Here is a 22428-nt window from a genome sequence, read left to right as displayed (position 1 = left end):
TGGGTGGTCAAAGTTTGAAGGTATTGCTAAATCAAGGGGTGTGGGTGCAGAGAGCAGGGGTGGTGGAGATGGCTACCTGGTGTGGAATCAAGAATAGAGGGGGTGTATTTGCAGCGATGTGGATGGCTGCTGCTGCTGCTGCTACTATGTCGCTTTAGTCATGTCCGACTCTGTGCGACCCCATAGACAGCAGCCCACCAGGCTTCCCGTCCCTGGGATTCTCCAGGCAAGAACACTGGAGTGGGTTGCCATTTCCTTCTCCAATGCATGAAAGTGAAAAGTGAAAGGGAAGTCAATCAGTCATGTCCGACTCTTAGCGACCCCATGGACTGCAGCCTACCAGGCTCCTCTGTCCATGGGATTTTCTAGGCAAGAGTACTGGAGTGGGGTGCCATTGCCTTCTCCGGTGGATGGACCTAGAGATTGTCATATTGAGTGAAGTAAGTCAGACAGAGAAGGAGAAAAACCATATGACATCCCTTATATGTGGAATCTAAAGAGAAATGATACAAATGAACTTACTTACAAAACAGAAAGAGACACACAGACTTAAGAGAACAAACTTAGGGTTGCTGGGAGGAAGGGATAGATAGGGACTTTGGGATGAGCATGTACACACTGCTATATTTCAAATGGATAACCAACAAGGAGCTACTGTATAGCACATGGAACTATGCCTAATGTCTTATGGCAGCCTGGATAGGAGGGGAATTTAGGGGAGAATGGCTACATGTATATGTATGGCTGAGTCCCTATCCTGTTCACCTGAAACTATCACAACATTATTAATTGGCTATACACCAATATAAAATAAAGAGCTAAGAAAAAAGAATAGAGGGGGTGACTGGACCCCAGGCCACCATCAGAGCTGCAGCAAGGGGGAACTTCCACCTTGCAGTTCACAGATCTCCACATCTCTTTGCAGGTACAAAATACTTTAGAGTTTCATAAGCCTGTGTGATAGCTTAAGGCAGGGCAGCTGACTGAGAAAAGAGGCCAAAACATTCCCAAAATAATAAAGTGTAAAGACGCTCCTACATTGTTGGGCCCGGTGCACCGTCAATGAATCACAAATGCTGGAGGGGTTAAGATCAGACACAGGGGATGGGATCAAAGGGCCTGTGTAGAGCCCCGTGGCTGCCCAAAGTGGGCCTGGAACAAGGGCTCCTCACTTGGGGCCTGGGGATGAGCTTCTGGGGTTCTCTGATCCCTTAAATTATATGTCAGAAGTCCAGTGCATTTTCCTGGGGAGAGGAGCTATAACTTCCATGAAGCTCTCCAAAAAGTTAATAAATCGCTGAATAAAATCCCTCAGCACTCTTGTGGAGTAAATGCCTTTAGGACTCTGACATCCTACATGACAGATGCAAGACACGATCATTTTAAGGGAATCCCATGGCATTCTAGAGGCATGTGGTGTCGGCGTCAACAACAGAGTACTGATTGGGCCTCCTGTGAAATTTCTAATTTCTTCAGATTTGCCATCATGAACAATGATGAGCCTGTATCTGACATGATGCTCAGAGCCTCCAAGACAGGCTGTAACCTAACTCGGAATCCCCAAAGGTGCTGTGTGTCTTGAGGTAGTCACTGGGGGACTGGATGTTGCCCGCCCTTTGAAAGGATGTGGAGGAGGGCGATCCAGTGCTTTCCATCCTCGGGATGAAGGAAGGCTGCAAACAGGACCTTGCATGCAAAGGATGTTGTAAGTGAGGTGCGACTGGTTTTCTCAGATTTTAGGATGTTGAGTGTGATTTATCCAAGTCAAAAGAGCATCCAAATTGTGCCCCTGAATTGCTACCCTGTCCTGTGATTTCTCTGAGAAACAGGTACAGAGGCTGCAGAAAAACAAGCAATGAGTAACCTCCTTAGCAATTAACATGTTATCCATTATACATGTGTTACATTATATATGTATAGATTATACAGTATACAGTATATATGTAGAGACTCCATGTTATACATTATAATGTAGTAGATAATACATAAATTACGTTACATATTACTTGTGATACATATATAGCAGTTACTATATACAAGGAGTAAAACAGTACTTTGACTGGCTGGGGCTTTGGCCCAAACCCCAGTGTAAAACTCAAGTGGGCCAGGATGAGCCCTGTGGAGACATCACAGACAAGGCCAGGTCAGCCTGATCGTCTAGAACCCCCTCCAGCAGAAGTGCCCTGTTTTAATTAAGTCAATTTCCAGCCCAGAATGGAATTTGATCCCTTCCCTCACACCAGAATGGGCACCCTTATACCAGGAGGGGTGCCCACGGAGAGGGAAGGGGCAGGAGGGGCTGAGCGTCTGGTAGCGCATTTGCCAGAAGACAGTCCCTGGGTCGGAACTGTTGACAGGCCCATGTTCACTTCGTGAGTGAAAAGGGCAAATCTGGGAGAAGAGTGATGGGTGGGTTCGGCCACCCCAAGCAACCAGGGCAGTGAGCGCTCTGGCTTTGTGGAGGAGATGAGGGAAGGGGCACCCACAGAGCTTAGCCCTGTGGCCACAGAGGCACTTGCCCCTCCTTCTGGGGACAGACAGACTGGTGACTTTTCCCTCAGCCTAAATTTTCCCCAAGATTGGTTCTTGGGATAATTTTATCTTATAACATGTTAAATAACGTTAAAACACAGATTCGGTTTTTAAAATAATTTAAAGTATTTTGATACACTTGAATAAAACTTAGAAGGTGACTTGTTCTCATCTATGGCTCTGAAGCATCCCTATTTACCTTTGGCTTCCCTGATGCAGCTGATCCCAGGTAAACTGGTGCTCTGAGGCTGATGGTGGAATTTCCAGGCAGACGTCCCTCCCGGGTCCTCAGACCATCCACAACCAAGCGCCCCTTGCCTCCATCTTGCCCAAATGTCACCTTAAGGATAAAGAAAATAAGTTAACTGTATTCTTACCTTCAACAGCTGGCATTGTAGTTTATTAGTGGTCACAGGAATTAAAAAAAAAAAAAAAGTTTCTGTCCCTTCAAGTAGCTTTGAAAAAAATCAGAGACTTTTTTCCCTAGTGTTTTTCATCATCCTTATTTTGTAAGATTATGTTAGGTATTAACCAGAGTGAGCTTAAAACATGAACTAAAAAAAGATTCTCATAAGTGAACAAAAATAAATAGCTGGCCTGGAAACTTAGACAAAAGACAAATAACTGGAATCAAAGGATCATAAATAAATACACATCCATGCAACGCAGGGGAAGGAAGAGTTTGTGCAGAGCTGAGACAGGGAAAGCCACACGCTCCTCTGAGAAGGGGCCCTGGAGAAGAGACAGAGGGCTACTTCTTGTCTAACAAGAGGAGCAAATGTTTTCAACTCTGCTAAAAGTCAGGATCCCTGGACTCTGGTGTGGACTCTGCCACCTCATGGCTACCAGACTATTCACTAACGGCTCCCCAGTGTAAATGCCCAGCTCTGACTGCTGGCCTCCAGCGTCTTCTGACACCTGGGCGTGGATGTCTTACAGGCAACTGGATCGAAGGATATTCACAACAGAACCATTCTTCCCCAGCCACATCCACCTTCCCCACATCTTCTCCATCTCATCTCCACTACTGACCCCAATGCTGGTCCAAAATCACAGGACTCTGGGCTCTGCCTTCAGACACATCCACTCTCTCCCCCTCCGCCCTGGTCTCTTGAACCAAAGGCAACAACATCCATCTGGTCTTCTACTTTTGCTCCTTTTTAAATGCTTCAGTTAAAAAGGGTTTTGAAAAGATAAAGCTGATCATGTAATGCTTTTTTTTTTTTTAAGTTTTAGACTCTCTAAAAGCTTCAGAGACTCAGAATAAAATCCCAAATCCTCACCTAATCCAGTGCTTAAATGACCTGGGCCTGCCTCACCCTGCATCCCTGGTGGCTCAGATGGTAAAGAATCTGCTTGTAATGCAACAGACCTGGGTTCGATCCCTGACTTGGAAGATCCCCAGGAGAGGGGAATGGCAACCTACTTCAGTATTCTTGCCATGGAGAATTCCATGGACAGAGGAGCCTGGTGGGCTACAGTCCATAGCGTCACAAAGAGTCAGACATGACTGAAGCAATTTAGCAGGCATGCACACACTTGCCTTAAACTGCATTTCTTTAACCCCAGGATGCCTTTAGGCAAGAGCTGAGATGCTGAGGATGTGGGCCCTTATACCTGTGCTCTAGAGAAAGCATTCCAGACTCAGAGAAGGCTCTGGAGACCTGGAAATTGTCTTGAAGGAGAAAAATGGTCCGGGGGCAAGGACAGGATCAAGCAAGGAGCAGTCCACAGAACTGTGAGGCGGGGAGGATGTGAAGCAGCAGAGAGGAAAGCCCCTCTTGGCATCTAGGATGACATCCATGCATGGCACGTGCAGGAGTCTCAGCACGTGCAGGCTGAGATGCTGGGGTGCTCAGTGCCTCTAGCCACTCGCGCTCTCCCAGTGCTCGTGCCCTCCTGCCTGGAAGAATGCTGAGACTTCCGTCTTCAGCTACTGGCAGTGAACTTGGCCCTGGGAGAGGACCTAAGGCAGCCCCAGAGCTCACCGTGTGCCACTTCCCGTCATTGCACTTCTCTTTGCTTTTGAGTTTCAGTTTTTTTCCTTCTGCCCCCAGGGCAAAGACCAGCCGTCCTTTTGAAAGATACAGAGCCATAAAGGAGCTCCTAGTCCCCGTATAAAACACGAGCCCTCTGGACGCTGTCGTCAGCACATCCATGGCAAACTGTGACCTGCAGGAGAAAGACAGCAAAAGGCAAAGAAGGAAAACACGAGGTTTGTCGTGTTTCTCCAAATCTCTAAAGCCGGGAGAGAGGGTAAGGAGCAACCCCCGACTACTCCATAATTTAAGTGAATAAACTAAGGCATGTAATTGATTAAACAACCTATTTCTCTGGGAGTTTTTAAGAGCTTGTTTTTCAGCGGTTAAAAGTTTTGTTGTATAATTTCCTTATTGTGTTGGGGAATAAGAGGAAGTTTTATGACAACCTCAGCTAGCGATGTAAGTCCCAGTGAATGGCAAGGAAGAAGATGACCTACTTAAAAAAAAAAAATCTGCATTTTAGAAAATTATGGTAAAATATACATAACATAAAGCTTAGCATCTTAACCATTTTTAAGAATACAGCTCAGAGGTGGTAAGTACTTCATTGTTGTGAAGCAAATCTCCAGAACTCTTTTCATCTTGTAAAACTGAAACTCCCTACACATTAAACAACAGCTCTGTATTCCCTCCTCCCCATAGTGCCTAGCAACCACCATTCTGCTTTCTGTCTCTAAGAATCTGACTGTTCTAGGTGTTTCATAGAAACAGAATCATACAATATTTGTCTTTTTGCAACTGGCTTATTTCACTGAGCAGCCTCGATCTTTAAACCCAGTGAAAATGCTTTCTATTTCATATACATGCAGGGAAAAGAAAGTTGCGAGGGAAAGTCAGGGAAAAACTTGAATAACAAGGATTTGAGTTAAGCATTGGGTAGGCATTTTCTATTGGAGGAGGAAATGGCAACCCACTCCAGAATTCTTGCCTGGAGAATCCCAGGGACGGGGGAGCCTGGTGGGCTGCCGTCTGTGGGGTCGCACAGAGTCGGACATGACTGAAGTGACTTAGCAGTATCAGGCATTTTCTTTCTGTAAGATATACTTAACACAGACACACAAAAGTCCAGATCCACCTTCTCTTGCCCACCCTTATGTTTCTCAGACCTTAATACCTCACCTTTGATGGAACAGGAATTAAGCAAGCATCATGCAGTAAAAGCAGAGAGTTAAAGTTAATATTCCTTTGCATGATGGTTGCACATAGGCACGTGTGGCTAAGCAAGCTTTACTTTCTATGCAAACTCACATCCATTCATCCATTTACTTACTCATTCAACAAATACTTAATGAGTGGGTAGTATGTACAAGGCACCATGATGAGCTCTGAGAATGAAGCAATGGATGTTTCATTCTTTGACTGGTTTGTGGTGTGTAGATGCCCTGGTTGAGGTTTACTCGCTAAGTCATGTCCAGTGGACTGTAGCCTGCCAGGTTCCTCTGTCCATGGGATTTTCCAGGCAAGAATACTGGAGCGGGTTGCCATGCCCTCCTACAAGGGATTTTCCCGACTCAGGGATGGACCCCGCATCTGTCTCCTGCATTGGCAGGCGGCTTCTTTACTTCCACCGCCACCTGGGAAGCCCTAAGAAACAGTTACTGAATTGAATTAAATGGAAAATGTGGAGGCAGAATCAGGAAGTAGAAGAAATACTGACACTGTTATATCTCTTTGCTTTTTAATACTGTGGGGCTGAGCAAACCTGGAGATGCTGCACTTTCATTCTTCAGATTTGCAAGTTTCCTTGAGGGTAGAGTTCCTCAAAATGAAAAAGAAATCTCTATTTGTGAGATTAAACCGACCAGATGTTGACACCGCTCAGCATGTCTCTTGGTGTAGCTGTGTCTTAGTGCAGAGGTTTGGAGAACGAGGGTTAGCCAATTTGAGGAGGATATTAGAACTTGCTACAGAATTAAAGTACTTTACATATGTGGGCTTTGTTATTGGACTTGACATTTGCTTTCCAGCATTATTTCTTAAAGCAATTTTCTTTCAGAAAAGACTAACTGACTAACACCCCAAAAAGACATCAGTAGCTTCAAATCCTGGCATATTGTACTGCAGCTATGAGTCTTTATTGCTGAGGATTGGAAGGTAAGGCAGAGAGCAAAGAAGCATGTTTTTTTTACATTCATCCAGAGGTTAAAATGGTGGTGAAAGGGGAAGTTGCTCAGCTGTGTCTGACTCTTTGCAACCCCTATCCCTATATAGTCCATGGAATTCTCCAGGCCAGAATACTGGAGTGGGTAGCCTTTCCTTTCTCTAGGGGATCCTCCCAACCCAGGTATCAAACCCATGTCTCCCGCATTGCAGGTGGATTCTTTACCAGGTGAGCCACCACGGAAGCCCAAGAATACTGGCGTGGGTAGCCTACCCCTTCTCCAGCGGATCTTCCAGACCCAGGAATTGAACCAGTGTCTCCTGCATTGCAGGCAGATTCTTTACCAACTGAGCTACCAGGGAAGTCCCTAAAATGATGGTACAGGGTTTTAAAGCAGAGACCAAACTTGCTAGAATAGAAATCAGGATAAGAATGACAGAATAGTCCAAATCTTGCAAGATCCTGAAAATACACTCTGATTGCCACAGTACTGGGGACTAAAATAATTTTAAAATTCTATGTACTAAGGATTACTTTTTCCCACTTTCCCTTTAAGAATATTACTTTTTCCATTTATTGTATATAATTCAGTGTTGGATGAGAAGATGCCTGGGTTGAATCATCAGAGGAAGCCAGATAGGTTGCCACAATGAATGTGCTGAGAAAAGATGCAGGAGAGAAGGGGCCATGGAGGGAGAGGGGAAGGCAAAGCTCTGGGAACAACCTCAGAGCTCGGGAAGCGGGGAGGGAGGCTGAAGGGTGGGAAAGAGCAGTGCATGCAGCATCCCAGGGAGACTGCTGCCATCATGGTCAACGTGACTGAAAGAGCAGCGCTGGGGAGCGGGGTCGGCCCAGGAGGGGCAGACAGCTGAGAAGGTCACCACCTCTGCTGTCTGCCTGTCTCCCACTGACACAGCTTTGCCAGATCAGGGATCTCCATAATGTCCACGAGTCTACTGGAGTCTGAGCTGGGGGCTGAGGGTCACCTTCAGAGCTTGGCCCCTCCCCTTCCGGCTTTCACACACTCAGCCCCTCCCCTTCCGGCTTTCACACCTGCCTGCGAATCACACACTTGCTCACTGAGCCCTCCGAGGGCCAGCTCATTCCAACCTATGACCTCTCCTCCCTCCAAGCAAGACATTACCAACCCTATTTGACTGATGAGAAAACTGAGGTTTGAAGAGATGGAGCAATTTGTGGGAACATGTGAGGCAGGTGTAATTATGCCACGTTTAAACGTTTAAACGTGGCATAATTAGACAAGCTGAACAGCAGAGTATGGTGGCCTTGGAGTTGCCCCTCAGAGCTCTGTTCAGGAGACCCCACTGCTGGGGCACCGTGGTCTGGCAGCACCCAGCTGGCCCTCTCTCAGAACCGCAGTGGCACCCAGTGACTCCCAGCCACACATCAAGCTCAGCAGAAAAGAGCCAGGCCATTCTGCCAACACTGGTGATGATCTTTGCTTGTGATGCCCACCCGCCAGCCTGACTTCCTCGGAGCTTCCCTGCTGTCTGAGGCTCTTCCCACCTCTGTCTGCCTTCCCCTCTCCTTTCACAGTACCCCCGCCATGTCTTAGCTGAAGGCTCTCCCCACCAGCTCCTGCTCCCCCCTTTTATCTTCCAGAGGAACAGCCATTCTCTTGTGCATCTAATCTCATCTTGATATCTGCACCCCCAGGACCTGAACTTGCTTGTGGCATGAGGTCACACAGTGAGCCAGTGGCCGAGCGAGTGGATAGACAGCCAAGATCGGAAAGCCAGGTCTTTATGACTTTCGGGCAATTCTGCCTCGTAGACAAGTCACCAAAGAATTCTGGGCACCGTTTTATTTATGTCTCCTTCAAATTATATGAAAATGACAAGCCTCGCCTTTCTTTTTTTCCTGACACAATTAATATCTCTGCTCTTTCCCTCCTCCCCCAAAGTGATGCAACTTGTTAGCACAAAACGTCCCAATGTATTCTCTAAAGATGATGTTATCTGGCACCAAGTCTTCCTGAAAGAATGATTTTTCTCTGACTGTAGAATGCAGGAGAAGAAAGGTGATGTATCACAGAAATAAATAGCAGCTTTGGAAAGACATATCGGCCTTATTTTTAGCACACTGTCAGTTCTAAACCAGAGCTGAACTGATTGTTTCAGGGTCTGAGCAGCACCTGTCACGTGTGCCTCTGGCCACATGGAGGAAGGCTGCTCCAGTGGCTGGGCTCTGTGTGCTGGGCAGGCCAGGACCTCTTTTCATAATCATGGTTGTTCCCCACTTCACTGGACTTCCCACGTGGCTCAGCAGTAAAGAATCCTCCTGCCAAGCAGGAGACACAGGTTCGATCCCTGTGTCAGGAAGATCCCTCGGAGGAGGGCATGGCAACCCACTTCATTACTCTTGCCTGGGGAACCCCAAGGACAGAGGAGCCTGGCAGGCTACTGTCCATGGTATCACAAAGAGCTGGACATGATTAAGTGACTAAACAACAACCAGCCCCTTCCTCAGTGGCAAGTGCCTGGCATCATGGCAGTTAGCCTGCCCTAGTGTAGAATCCTACATAGAGTCAGAGTCTGAGTTGGCGTGGGGCAAAAACATGAAATAATACCTGGGTTTCAGCAACTCCTGGGGAAGCATGAACAGCAAGTGGCTGGTGGGACTGTCCCCAAACCGGAGGGCTCTGTGGCTGGGCTGGACGCCTGGAAGTGGTGGGCAAGACTGAGCTTCTCTCCATGCCTTTGAGCTCCTCGGGGAGATGGCTGGCGCATCCTGCAATGGCTGTGTGGGAGAGAAACCAAAAATCAGGACAGCTAATTATCTGGGGGAAGGGTGGAGAACACCTGTCTAGCTAAGTGCCTTGCTCAGTTTTGACTTTTGATTCTAAGAGCTGAATTCAATAGGGATGAATTCATTCTGGGGAGGGTGCATGTTGCTCCCATCTTGCACAGGTCTGTGGTACATGGTACCAGCAAGTATCCAGAGCACCTCCCCTTCCTGCGGGCTTGCTTCCCTGGTGGCTAAGACAGTAAAAAATCTGCCTGCATTGTGGAAGACCTGGGTTTGATCCCTGGGTTAGGAAGATGCCCTGGAGAAGAAAATGGCTATCCACTCCAGTATTCTTGCCTGGAGAATCCCATGGAGAGAGGAGCCTGACTGGCTACAGTCCATGGGGTCACAAAGAGTCAGACGTGACTGAACAACTAACATTCCTCTCCCTGGAGCTTCAGAAGACCCACAGTGGTTTTCAAGAGAAGAACCACAGTAGTTCTTGAGAGAGGTAGCATTCAACCATTTTTATCAAGAAAAACACAAAAAACCTTACATCAAGCTCATCTGATCGGGCTCCCGTGAGTGGTTCTGAGTTCACCTCCCCCAGTCTCCTTTCTCCTCCAAACTACCCCAGCTCACCTGTTCACCGAGCCTCCCAAGTCCGTAGAGAGCACAAGTGAAGAGCGCACATGACTATGAAGAGCACATTCTCTGGGGCTCGACAGCCCTAAGTGTTAACTCCAACTCTACTTCCTGGGTGCTCTTGGGCAGTCTTTTTAACCTAAGACTCAATTTCCTGACCTGTAAGGTTGGCATTTTATTCTGCTCTTTAGGGGTATGGTGAGAACTGAGACATGAGAGAACACATGTGCAAAGTGTCTGTACCTGTAAGTCCCACCACACCCTGCTGCCTCCCAGCTTTGGGCTTCTGTTTGTGGAGCAACAACATTCACTCATCTAAATTCAACCCAAACTCCTGACCCGGTCTGGCTATCCCCTCCTCCCAAAAGAACACCCCCAGCCCCTGATCTCAGTAGCAGGAAAAGTGCCTGCAGACCATTCATGTCCCTCAGATCTCAGATCTCAAGATCTGACAGAATGTGGTCCACTGGAGAAGGGAATGGCAAATCACTTCAGTATTCTTGCCTTGAGAACCCCATGAACAGTATGAAAAGGCAAAATGATAGGATACTGAAAGAGGAACTCTCCAGGTCAGTAGGTGCCCAATATGCTACTGGAGATCAGTGGAGAAATAACTCCAGAAAGAATGAAGGGATAGAGCCAAAACAAAAACAATACCCAGCTGTGGATGTGCCTGGTGATAGAAGCAAGGTCCGATGCTGTAAAGAGCAATTTTGCATAGGAACCTGGAATGTCAGGTCCATGAATCAAGGCAAATTGGAAGTGGTCAAACAGGAGATGGCAAGAGTGAATGTCGACATTCTAGGACTCAGCAAACTAAAATGGACTGGAATGGATGAATTTAACTCAGAGGACCATTATATCTACTACTGCGGACAGGAATCCCTCAGAAGAAATGGAGTAGCCATCATGGTCAACAAAAGAGTCCGAAATGCAGTACTTGGATGGAATCTCAAAAACGACAGAATGATCTCTGTTTGTTTCCAAGGCAAACCATTCAATATCACAGTAATCCAAGTCTATGCCCCAACCAGTAACGCTGAAGAAGCTCAAGTTGAACGGTTCTATGAAGACCTACAAGACCTTTTAGAACTAACACCCAAAAAAGATGTCCTTTTCATTATAGGGGACTGGAATGCAAAAGTAGGAAGTCAAGAAACACCTGGAGTAACAGGCAAATTTGGCCTTGGAATACGGAATGAAGCAGGGCAAAGACTAATAGAGTTTTGCCAAGAGAATGCACTGGTCATAGCAAACACCCTCTTCCAACAACGCAAGAGAAAACTCTACTCATGGACATCACCAGATGGTCAACACCGAAATCAGATTGATTATATTCTTTGCAGCCAAAGATGGAGAAGCTCTATACAGTCAGCAAAAACAAGACCGGGAGCTGACTGTGGCTCAGATCATGAACTCCTTATTACCAAATTCTGACTTAAATTGAAGAAAGTAGGGAAAACCACTAGACCATTCAGGTATGACCTAAATCAACTCCCTTATGATTATACAGTGGAAGTGAGAAATAGATTTAAGGACCTAGATCTGATAGAGTGCCTGATGAACTATGAAATGAGGTTCGTGACATTATACAGGAGACAGGGATCAAGACCATTCCCATGGAAAAGAAATGCAAAAAAGCAAAATGGCTGTCTGGGGAGGCCTTACAAATAGCTGTGAAAAGAAGAGAAGTGAAAAGCAAAGGAGAAAAGGAAAGATATAAGCATCTGAATGCAGAGTTCCAAAGAATAGCAAGAAGAGAGAAGAAAGCCTTCCTCAGTGATCAGTGCAAAGAAATAGAGGAAAACAACAGAATGGGAAAGACTAGAGATCTCTTCAAGAAAATTAGAGATACCAAGGGAACATTTCATCCAAAGATGGGCTTGATAAACGACAGAAATGGTATGGACCTAACAGAAGCAGAAGATATTAAGAAGAGGTGGCAAGAATACACAGAAGAACTGTACAAAAAAGATCTTCACGACCCAGATAATCATGATGGTGTGATCACTCATCTAGAGTCAGACATCCTGGAATGTGAAGTCAAGTGGGCCTTAGAAAGCATCACTACGAAGAAAGCTAGTGGAGGTGATGGAATTCCAGTTGAGCTCTTTCAAATCCTGAAAGATGATGCTGTGAAAGTGCTGCACTCAATATGCCAGCAAATTTGGAAAACTCAGCAGTGGCCACAGGACTGGAAAAGGTCAGTTTTCATTCCAATCCCAAAGAAAGGCAATGCCAAAGAATGCTCAAACTACTGCACAATTGCACTCATCTCACATGCTAGTAAAGTAATGCTCAAAATTCTCCAAGCCAGGCTTCAGCAATACATGAACCATGAACTTCCAGATGTTCAAGCTGGTTTTAGAAAAGGCAGAGGAACCAGAGATCAAATTGCCAACATCTGCTAGATCATGGAAAAAGCAAGAGAGTTCCAGAAAAACATCTATTTCTGCTTTCTTGACTATGCCAAAGCCTTTGACTGTGTGGATCACAATAAACTGTGGAAAATTCTGAAAGAGATGGGAATACCAGACCACCTGACCTGCCTCTTGAGAAATCTGTATGCAGGTCAGGAAGCAACAGTTAGAACTGGACATGGAACAACAGACTGATTCCAAATAGGAAAAGGAGTATGTCAAAGCTGTATATTGTCACCCTGCTTATTTAACTTATATGCAGAGTACATCATGAGAAACGCTGGGCTGGAAGAAACACAAGCTGGAATCAAGATTGCTGGGAGAAATCTCAATAACCTCAGATATGCAGATGACACCACCCTTCTGGCAGAAAGTGAAGAGGAACTCAAAGCCTCTTGATGAAAGTGAAAGAGGAGAGTGAAAAAGTTGGCTTAAAGCTCAACATTCAGAAAACGAAGATCATGGCATCCGGTCCCATCACTTCATGGGAAATAGATGGGGAAACAGTGGAAACAGTGTCAGACTTTATTTTTCTGGGCTCCAAAATCACTGCAGATGGTGACTGCAGCCATGAAATTAAAAGACACTTACTCCTTGGAAGGAAAGTTATGACCAACCTAGATAGCATATTCAAAAGCAGAGACATTACTTTGCCAACAAAGGTCCGTCTAGTCAAGGCTATGGTTTTTCCTGTGGTCATGTATGGATGTGAGCGTTGGACTGTGAAGAAGGCTGAGCGCCGAAGAATTGATGTTTTGAACTGTGGTGTTGGAGAAGACTCTTGAGAGTCCCTTGGACTGCAGGGCGATCCAACCAGTCCATTCTAAAGGAGATCAGCCCTGGGATTTCTTTGGAAGGAATGATGCTAAAGCTGAAACTCCAGTACTTTGGCCACCTCATGCGAAGAGTTGACTCATTGGAAAAGACTCTGATGCTGGGAGGGATTGAGGGCAGGAGGAGAAGGGGACGACAGAGGATGAGATGGCTGGATGGCATCACTGACTCGATGGACGTGAGTCTGAGTGAACTCCGGGAGTTGGTGATGGACAGGGAGGCCTGGCGTGCTGCGATTCATGGGGTCGCAAAGAGTCGGACACGACTGAGCGACTGGACTGAACTGAATGATAATAGTAATAGCTAATATTTATTGCATGCCTACCATGTGCCACATGGTTTATGTCTATTACCTCACTGAACCCTCACAACACCATGAGATATTACTATTACCTATCTTCATTTACAAGGCTTCCCCAATAGCTCAGTGGGTAAAGCATCTGCCTGCCATGCATGAAACCTGGGTTCAATTCCTGGGTCAGGAAGATCCCCTGGAGAAGGGAATGGCAACTCACTCCAGTATTCTTGCCTGGAGAATTCCATGGACAGAGGAGCCTGGTGGGCTACAGTCCCTGGGTCAGAAAGAGTTGGACATGACTGAACGACTAAGTACTCACTCACTATCCTCACTGATGCTGCAGGAAGCAGACCCACAGAAAGGTTAATTATTGCAAGAACACTCACATAGTAACTGAGAAAACCCGATGCAAACCCAGGAAGGCTGTCCCCAAAGTCCAGTATTTAACCACAAAGCCTGGTGGCCTTCTCTCTGTTATTGGGCTTTTGGAGGCAGAGTTAATTTCATATTCTGTCTAATCTGAGGGCTTGCATGGAACAGGGAACATTACATCCAGTGTATTCACTGGGTCTCGCACATCAATCGCACCATGCCGCTCTTCTGCTGATGCCCCCAGAGACACCTGCCAGTCTCCCATCAGCTTTCCACCCGCTTGAGGCACCCGTCACTCAATATGCCAGCAACTCCATTCATTCTCCTTCCATCTAAAGGCTTGTCCGTATCCTCTCTACACGACTGACTTCTCCGTCCACCCAGTAACCCACACTAGTTGCCTCAGAATTATATTAACTCCTGCCTCTCCTCTGCCACACACCTTCAATTATTATATGGTCTGATACATTCCATCCTCTGAATAACTCCAAGTCCATATTCATCTCCACCAGGACTGTGCTAATTTAGCTTCTCAGTAACTCTCAGCCTTACAGAGAAAAAAATGACTCTATGACTCCATTCCTGATGGGGGTGTTCTAAAGATGATCTCTTCCTAAGAGTTAATGACAACACTTTGGGATTTATGAAATATATTTCTTCTTAAATACCATTGAACGTTTCTCTTTATGTACTATCTCTTCAACTCCCCCGAATCATCGTGCAGCGGGAGAATTACTGACAGACAAGCAGCATGTGGTTGACATGAAGTGAAAAGTGGGTTGAATGGAAGGGCATTGTTCTCGAGAAGGCCCCGGCTTTGGGGTCAGGCTGTCTGAGTTTAAATTCCAATGCCGCTTTCCATCTGTGGGAGCCTGCGCAAACTGCTCACCTTTCTAGGCTACTGCATCCTTTTTTCTGAGATGTGGCTGATAATAGTACTTCTCCCACATGGTTACGTGAGGGTTTAGTAAGAAAATCCACTTAAAGAGCTCAGTGTAACACCTGGCACATCGGAGGTGCTCAACGTTATCCATTAATCATATTAACTGTAACCTCGGATATGAGGAGGTCACACTGTTGACCTCAGGCAGAGCTAGGAATTCAAGTTCTAACTTGAATTCAAGTTCTAACCTGTGTTCAGTTTATGATGACGCTTCCATTCCTCAAAACCAGGAATTTCATTTCCTTTCAGTCTCTCTTAGTTCCAAACATTAGAATCACCCAGGAGCTTTATAAACTCCTGTCACTTAGACCTAACTCAAGAGCATCTGACTTAATTGAGTGGGATGCAACCCATGCACTGGGATTTTTTTTTTAAATTTTATTTTAAACTTTACAATATTGTATTAGTTTTGCCAAACATCGAAATGAATCCGTCACAGGTATACCCGTGCTCCCTATCCTGAACCCTCCTCCCTCCTCCCTCCCTATACCCTCCCTCTGGGTCGTCTCAGTGCACCAGCCCCAAGCATCCAGTATCGTGCATCGAACCTGGACTGGCGACTCGTTTCATACATGATATTATACATGTTTCAATGCCATTCTCCCAAATCTCCCCACCCTCTCCCTCTCCCACAGAGTCCATAAGACTGATCTATACATCAGTGTCTCTTTTGCTGTCTCATACACAGGGTTATTGTTACCATCTTTCTAAACCCATATATATGCGTTAGTATACTGTATTGGTGTTTTTCTTTCTGGCTTACTTCACTCTGTATAATAGGTTCCAGTTTCATCCACCTCATTAGAACTGATTCAAATGTATTCTTTTTAATGGCTGAGTAATACTCCATTGTGTATATGTACCATAGCTTTCTTATCCATTCATCTGCTGATGGGCATCTAGGTTGCTTCCATGTCCTGGCTATTATAAACAGTGCTGCGATGAACACTGGGGTACATGTGTCTCTTTCCCTTCTGGTTTCCTCAGTGTGTATGCCCAGCAGTAGGATTGCTGGATCATAAGAGATTTTAAACACTCCCCGGTGTCCCTAATGTGCCATCAAGTTCAAGTCACACTGGTCATGGCAAGGCCTGGGCGCATGTGTGTATCCTGTTATAGGAGGCAAGACAGAGAAGTGTCTGTGGGTAGGAAAAGGCTCATCAGCTGCAGACATTGAAAAACTAAAGTCAAGGTCCTATTTGTTCTTAGTTCAGTCAATAAGTCCTGTCCAGCTCTTTGTGACCCTGTGGACTGTAGCCCTCCAGGCTCCTCTGTCCAGGCAAGAATACTGCAGTGGGTTGCCATTTCTTCTCCAGGGGATCTTCCCAAGACAGGGACTGAACCTGCATTGGCAGGTGGATTCTTTACCACTGAGCCACCAGGGAAGCCCCTCTATTTGTTTCCAGGGCTGCAAAACTTGCCAAGTGTTCAAGATTCAAAAGAGGAGCTAAAACGAAAACTGCTTTGACATTTTGGTGAAATCCAACTATGGATGACCCATTAGTCCCACTTACTGGAGGCCCTGGCTACCATGGGAGAAGGTGATCTACGCTCCTCCCCAGCATCTCCAGTGAGGGAGATTCTCTTCTGAGAATCAAGAAGCAAACCCCAATGCAAGGTTCTTGGCACTCACCTGGTGGATACTGAAAGTCTTGGCTTTGTAAAACCTTGTGGACCCTTTAAGCAACATTAGAAAAGGTGGTTCGTTTAAACTGCAGAATCCCAGGGACACATCTCTCTTGGAAGATTTACTGGCCAGATCCAGGACTTCGGGACTCTCTGATGATCTGGAAATGACAGCGGAAACAAACTCTGACACATTCAGGAAGACACATTGGCAGGGAGAATTCGTTTCAAACATACAGGCTAAACTGCCCTGATTTCAGGCTAAACGCTCATCTATTTCCACCTAGTACAGGGTGTGTGTGTGCGTGCATGTTAAGTCGCTTCAGCCATGTCTGACTCTTTGCAACCCTATGGACTGTAGCTCTCCAGGTTTCTCTGTCCATGGGGATTCTCCAGGGAAGAATACTGGAGTGAGTTGCCATGCCCTCTTCCAGGGCATCTTCCAGACCCAGGGATTGAACCTGAGTCTCTTTTGTCTCCTGCATTGGCAGGTGGGTACTTTGCCACTAGTGCCACCTGGAAATTATTAACGCATATATGTGGAACCTAGAAAAATGGTACTGATGAACCTCTTTGTAGGGCAGGAATAGAGATGCAGAAGTAGAGAATAGATGTGTGGACCCAAGGTGGGGGAAAGGGGAAGGAGGGATGAATCGGAGGAGTAGCAGGGACACATATACACTACCACGTGTAAAACAGATAGCTGGTGGGGAGCCGGGGTGCAGCGCAGGGAGCACAGCCCGGGGCTCTGTGATGACCCGGGAGGGGCAGGATGGGGGGTGGCTGGGAGGCAGGCTCGAGAGGGACGGGCTATATGTATATTTATAGCTGATTCACATAACTGTACAGCAGAAACGAACACAAAATTGTAAAACAACTATCCTCCCATTAAAAATAAATTTTAAAAAACATATAAAGAAAGAAATATGAAAAACAAAATAGGCAGAGAAGACAAACACAGATACCAGATGACCTAGATGACAATGAATAACAGGAAACCACCCGAAGTGACTTCGAGAAAAGGTTTATCTCACTGCATTTCTGTAGACAAATCTCATGGGTAAATCTACTTTATCTTATGACTGTCACCAAGCCCTGACAGCAGCTCATAAGCCTACCGGGGTGCCTAAGGCTCATGAACAGGGCCAGGCTCTCCCTCTGCTCAGGGGAAGAGTTTTGCTCTCATCTAAAAAGGGACATAATCTGAAAGTTAATTTTAATTAAATCTTTTCCAAGGTTATGTTCCAAAGCTGCTGCTGCAAAGGGAGGCTGGGCCCTAGAGCTTTTGGTTAGTTTGCTTTTAATGTGTGCATCATGCCAAAGATGTGAGCGTTGGACCATAAAGAAAGCTGATACCTAAGAATTGATGTTTTTGAACTGTGGTGCTGGAGAAGACTCTTGAGAGTCACTTGGACAGCAAAGAGATCAAACCAGTCAATCCTACAGGAAATCAACCCTAAATATTCATTGGAAGGACTGATGCTGAAGCTGAAGCTCCAATACTTTGGCCATCTGATTCGAAGAACCAATTCACTGGAAAAGACCCTGATGTTGGGAAAGACTGAGGGCAGGAGGAAAAGCGGGTAACAGAGGATGAGATGGTTGGATGGCATCACCAACTCAATGGACATGAGTTTGAGCAAACTCTGGGAGATAGTGAAGGACAGGGAAGCCTGGCGTGCTGCAGTCCATGGGGTCACAAAGAGTCAGACATGACTGAGCAACTGAACAACAATAAATCGTGCCAAAGAAGGTGTTTGGAAAGTCTGCAGATGAGAGCAGCATGAAGCCATGGTGACAAGTTCTCTGTGTCAGCAGGCCGCTCTCAGCAGCTGCACACACACCTCTGGACGAAGACATTGCTGATGCAGCCCTCGAAATGACTCCCGCCCAGACGCAGGGACTGCGGGAAACCTGAAAGGCCTCGAAGCCTTTGGTTATTCTTCAGAGGCTGGTCATCAATGAGGAGCCGGAGTCTGAAAAAAACAAACAAACAGGAGTGAGAACAGCTGGTGAAAACGATCCTCTCCAGGTGGGCAACTGACTGTCTTTGATTCAGACCCAAAGTCTTTTACCTGAAAGAACTCACTAAACTATTTTGAAAGTGCATTTGCAGTTTTTTTCCCATATATTTCTTTTTGCACACAGCATTTTTATTAAAGTACTCTACAGGCATAGCTCGTTTTATTGGACTTCATTTTAAAAATATGCTTCACAGATATTGTGGTTTTTGAAAAATTCAAAGTGTGTAGCAACTTGCCTCGAGCAAGTCTACTGGCACCGTTTTTCCAATAGCATTTGCTCACTCCGTGTCTCGGAGTCTCACTTTGGTAGTTTTCACAAGATTTCAAACGCTTCGCAGCAAAACAATTACAAATCCCTGAAGGCTCAGATGGTGGTTAGTATTTTTAGTGATAAAGTACTTTTTATGTAAGGTATGTACATCGTCTTTTTTTTTTTTTTAAGACACCTATTGCACACTTAATAGATATAGTATAAGGTAAGTATGACTTTTATATTCACTGGGAATCAAAAATGTTGTGTGATTCTTTTTATTGTGTCATTAGCTTTACTGCAGAGGTCTGGAATTGAACCCACAATACTCCCAGGTGTGCCTGTATATATACAGAAAGTACAGGTCGTAAGTGCCCAGCTCAATGCATCTTTGACATGTGAAAATGCCAACACTGCCAGCTCCCCAGGCACCCTGCCTGGGCTCCCTTTCCAGTTCTCCCTCTCCAAGAGTAACCAGCATCCTGAATTCTGATGAAATAGTTTAGTTTTGCCTGCTTCTGAATTTTATATACATGAAATCAGGTATATAATGATTTCGGGTGTGACCTCTTTTGCTCAGCCTTACACGCGAGGTTCACCCATGTGGCTATGCACAGCTGTAGAGCTTCCATTCTCATTCGCCCATTTTGAATGCACCCCAATTTATTTATCCGTCCAACTGTTGATTCTCAATCAATGAGAAAATTGATACAGTACCAAGAAGAAGGTCAAGATTTACTAGTAAAATACTGCCAACATCGAGGACAAACATGTCTCAGAAAAGATACTAGAAAATTCCATTAAACTAAATAAAATAAAATTCTTAGTGCTCTGGCAGAAGAGCCATTCCACTCACCCAGAGTTATCGCTTATTACAGACACATAATGCAGTAAACCATCCATGTACGTCTGTGGAGATGTGAAAATCGGGCTGCTGCTGTCCCTGGTGCTCAGTTCAATGTGACCGTCTTCCAGGGTGACCTGCAGACCGCTTGCCTGCAATCATCAGAGAACAACGTATCCATCAGTGCAATCCACCTGCCTTTAATATGAATGTATCAATACTGAATGTGTGAGCGAAACTATGTACAAAACAGGATGTTTCAAACCCAATGTTTTGACTTTGCTATTTTGATCTAAAGGTTATTTTTGAATATTTGGACTCTGTGTTTATGAATATAAAAATCTTATGCAAATTATTTCAACATTGATGAATCTGTCAAAAGCATTTTATGGACCTACATTCATTAACCAACTTAATGTCTCCATCAATTATACGAAAGATAACACCATTTCTAAATTTTTCTATTTTCGCTTTCACTCTGCTGAAGTTATTGTCATCAGGATCAATGTTATAGTGAATACATTTTTACAACAAAGACTTGATTCATCAATTTTCTTCATAGATGATTACAATGACAGCTTCCCTTCACTCATGAATTTTTTATTTTTGGGTCCTAATTTCCAGGAGGTTCAATTTTCCAATGTCAAACTCTGCAGATATAAATGTTGGCAAGATAATTTGATTCTTTCTATTAATTGCTAATGTTCTTTAAATGTGTGTGGTTGAAAATAAATATTTAAAAAATACAAAAAAAAATTGGTGTCGTTTTTGGCATTGTCATTTTCATTTTGTTGATGTGTTTTTCCTACCAGGTACAGTTTTTGGGTTTTCGACCAGATGTGATTCTTCAGGGAGCTTTGAGCCTAAAACAATGTTTACAGAGTGTGGTTGTAGCCATTGTCAGTTTCACTTTATGTTAATGTTTTTCAATTGGCAATATTTATTATAAACTGGATAAAAGAATGCTAACTGAAATGTATTTCTTAAGAAGTTGAATCCCTTAAGAAGTTGCAGGCAGTGTTCCTAGGATATTTGAAGGCTTCCTGCCTTCTCCAGGATTGACCTCATCTTTGCTAAGCCAAGTCTTCTGCCTCTTTGGACCATTTTGTATACTGTGTATTAAGTGTCCCCACTCCTGTGGAGGAAACTGGAGAGTGTGTCAAGAGTTGGGGCAAGGAACTTCCCTGGCGGTCCAATGGTTAAGAATCTGCCCTGCAATGCAGGGGATGAGGGTTTGATCCCTGGTTGGGGAATTAAGATCCCACGTGCCACGGGACAGCTAAGCCTGCGCACTTCAACAAAGAGTTGCCCCCATGCCACAACTAAGACCTGATGCAGCCAGTCATAAATAAATAAATACTTTTTGGAAAAAGAGCTGGGTCAAAATATCCTGCTCTGATAGAAAAGCCACATTCACAATCTAAATGTAGGCATGTGCTTTTTCAGGGGCATTTTTGTTTTGTTTTTTAAAAAAAGGATCTCAAAGCTATACTGTATAGCACAGGGAGCTCAGCTTGGTGCTCTGTAATGACCCCAAAGGATGAGATGGGGGTGGGAGGGAGGCTAAAGAGGGAGGGGATATATGTATACACATGGCTGATTCACAATGTTTTGCAGCAGAAACTAACACAACATTGTACCGCAATTATATTCCAGTAAAAAATAAAATAATCAATAGAACATGAATTAAAAAAAAAAAAAAAAGATCTCTAACAGCTGATTGACAAAGATAGCAAGAGAGGAGAAGAGTTCTATTGCAACATAACCACAGAGGCAGTTAGTCCTTCCTTTCAGCAAATACTAGTTGTCTGTTGTGCTGGCAGCCCTGAAGAAACAAACCCAAGAAAGAGAGTGTCCTACTTCTCTTTCTATTTTAAAATCCCAGTTGTTCCACTGGCCAATTTAGGAGTATTAGCTGACTTTAACGCCTACATGACCACACTGGCTAAATACTCTTAAGTTAGAGAATCTCTTGCTGTACAGGAACAAAGAGCAAAAGACATTATTTTCTTCCATTCTCTGATGCAAATATTGTCCAACAAGCTGCTGCTGCCAAAAAAGGAATCTTAAGAGCTATCTTTTATGGAATCACAAACGAGTAATGGGTGTACATTCTGATTTTTTTTCTTAGTTCTAAAAACTTATAGCTACATTATTACTTACAACAGTTCTACTTCACCTTCACTCAAAATATACCTGAAAAGAATGAAAACGGAGCCCACGAATACACATAAATCCCATTCTGTAAACTAGAATGTACTTTCTAAGCCTGATTTCTTTTAGGCCCTACCCCAGTATGGGCAACCACTTACATGGTTGAAATCCACAAAAACATCTACTGTGTGATGCTAGACAAAAACGCCCAACGGATTTACCTTCAAAACCCCTCTATTGTTTTTGACATCAAACCTTGAGTCAAGCTTAAATCTTGTTCAACATTCATACAATATTTCATACCCCCATCTGATGATTTAATAAGATGCCACTGGGTTGAAAGGTCTGAAATCCAAAGGAGGCTTGGAAGTGGCTAGATGATGGGAAGTCCAAATTGGTGAAACTCAACTGTCCTCCCCTGGAGAATGAGGCAGATCGCACGAGCTGAAATGCAAACATGGAATAAATTACTGGCCCTGTAATCATGCCATGGCTGAAATAATAGTATCTTAACCTAGGTCACTTCACTTGAACTGACCCACGGGAAAAAAGTTTGCTTTTTCTGCATGATAATTTGCCAACCATCTCGATGTTT

The 22428-nt window shown here is 44.8% G+C and overlaps 1 protein-coding gene across 3 annotated transcripts in view; it reads right to left on the bottom strand.

Annotated features, from left to right (window-relative positions):
* Positions 1 to 22428, bottom strand: part of LAMA3 (laminin subunit alpha 3) — a 259558-nt gene that overhangs the window by 5582 nt on the left and 231548 nt on the right. For all 3 annotated transcript variants that reach the window (XM_025273657.3, XM_044934824.2, XM_044934825.2), the window contains 7 exons: positions 22137 to 22277; positions 19692 to 19831; positions 18406 to 18537; positions 16569 to 16722; positions 9266 to 9435; positions 4521 to 4704; positions 2732 to 2872 (listed from right to left, as the gene is read on the bottom strand). In XM_025273657.3, coding sequence (XP_025129442.3) covers positions 2732 to 2872; positions 4521 to 4704; positions 9266 to 9435; positions 16569 to 16722; positions 18406 to 18537; positions 19692 to 19831; positions 22137 to 22277 — 1062 coding nt within the window. The remainder of the gene's footprint in view (positions 1 to 2731; positions 2873 to 4520; positions 4705 to 9265; positions 9436 to 16568; positions 16723 to 18405; positions 18538 to 19691; positions 19832 to 22136; positions 22278 to 22428) is intronic.

Source organism: Bubalus bubalis, chromosome 22 (assembly GCF_019923935.1).
Source record: "Bubalus bubalis isolate 160015118507 breed Murrah chromosome 22, NDDB_SH_1, whole genome shotgun sequence".
In the NCBI taxonomy this organism is placed as follows: domain Eukaryota; kingdom Metazoa; phylum Chordata; class Mammalia; order Artiodactyla; family Bovidae; genus Bubalus; species Bubalus bubalis.
Note: the sequence above shows the minus strand (reverse complement) of the source record. Positions and strands in the feature narration are given on the sequence as shown.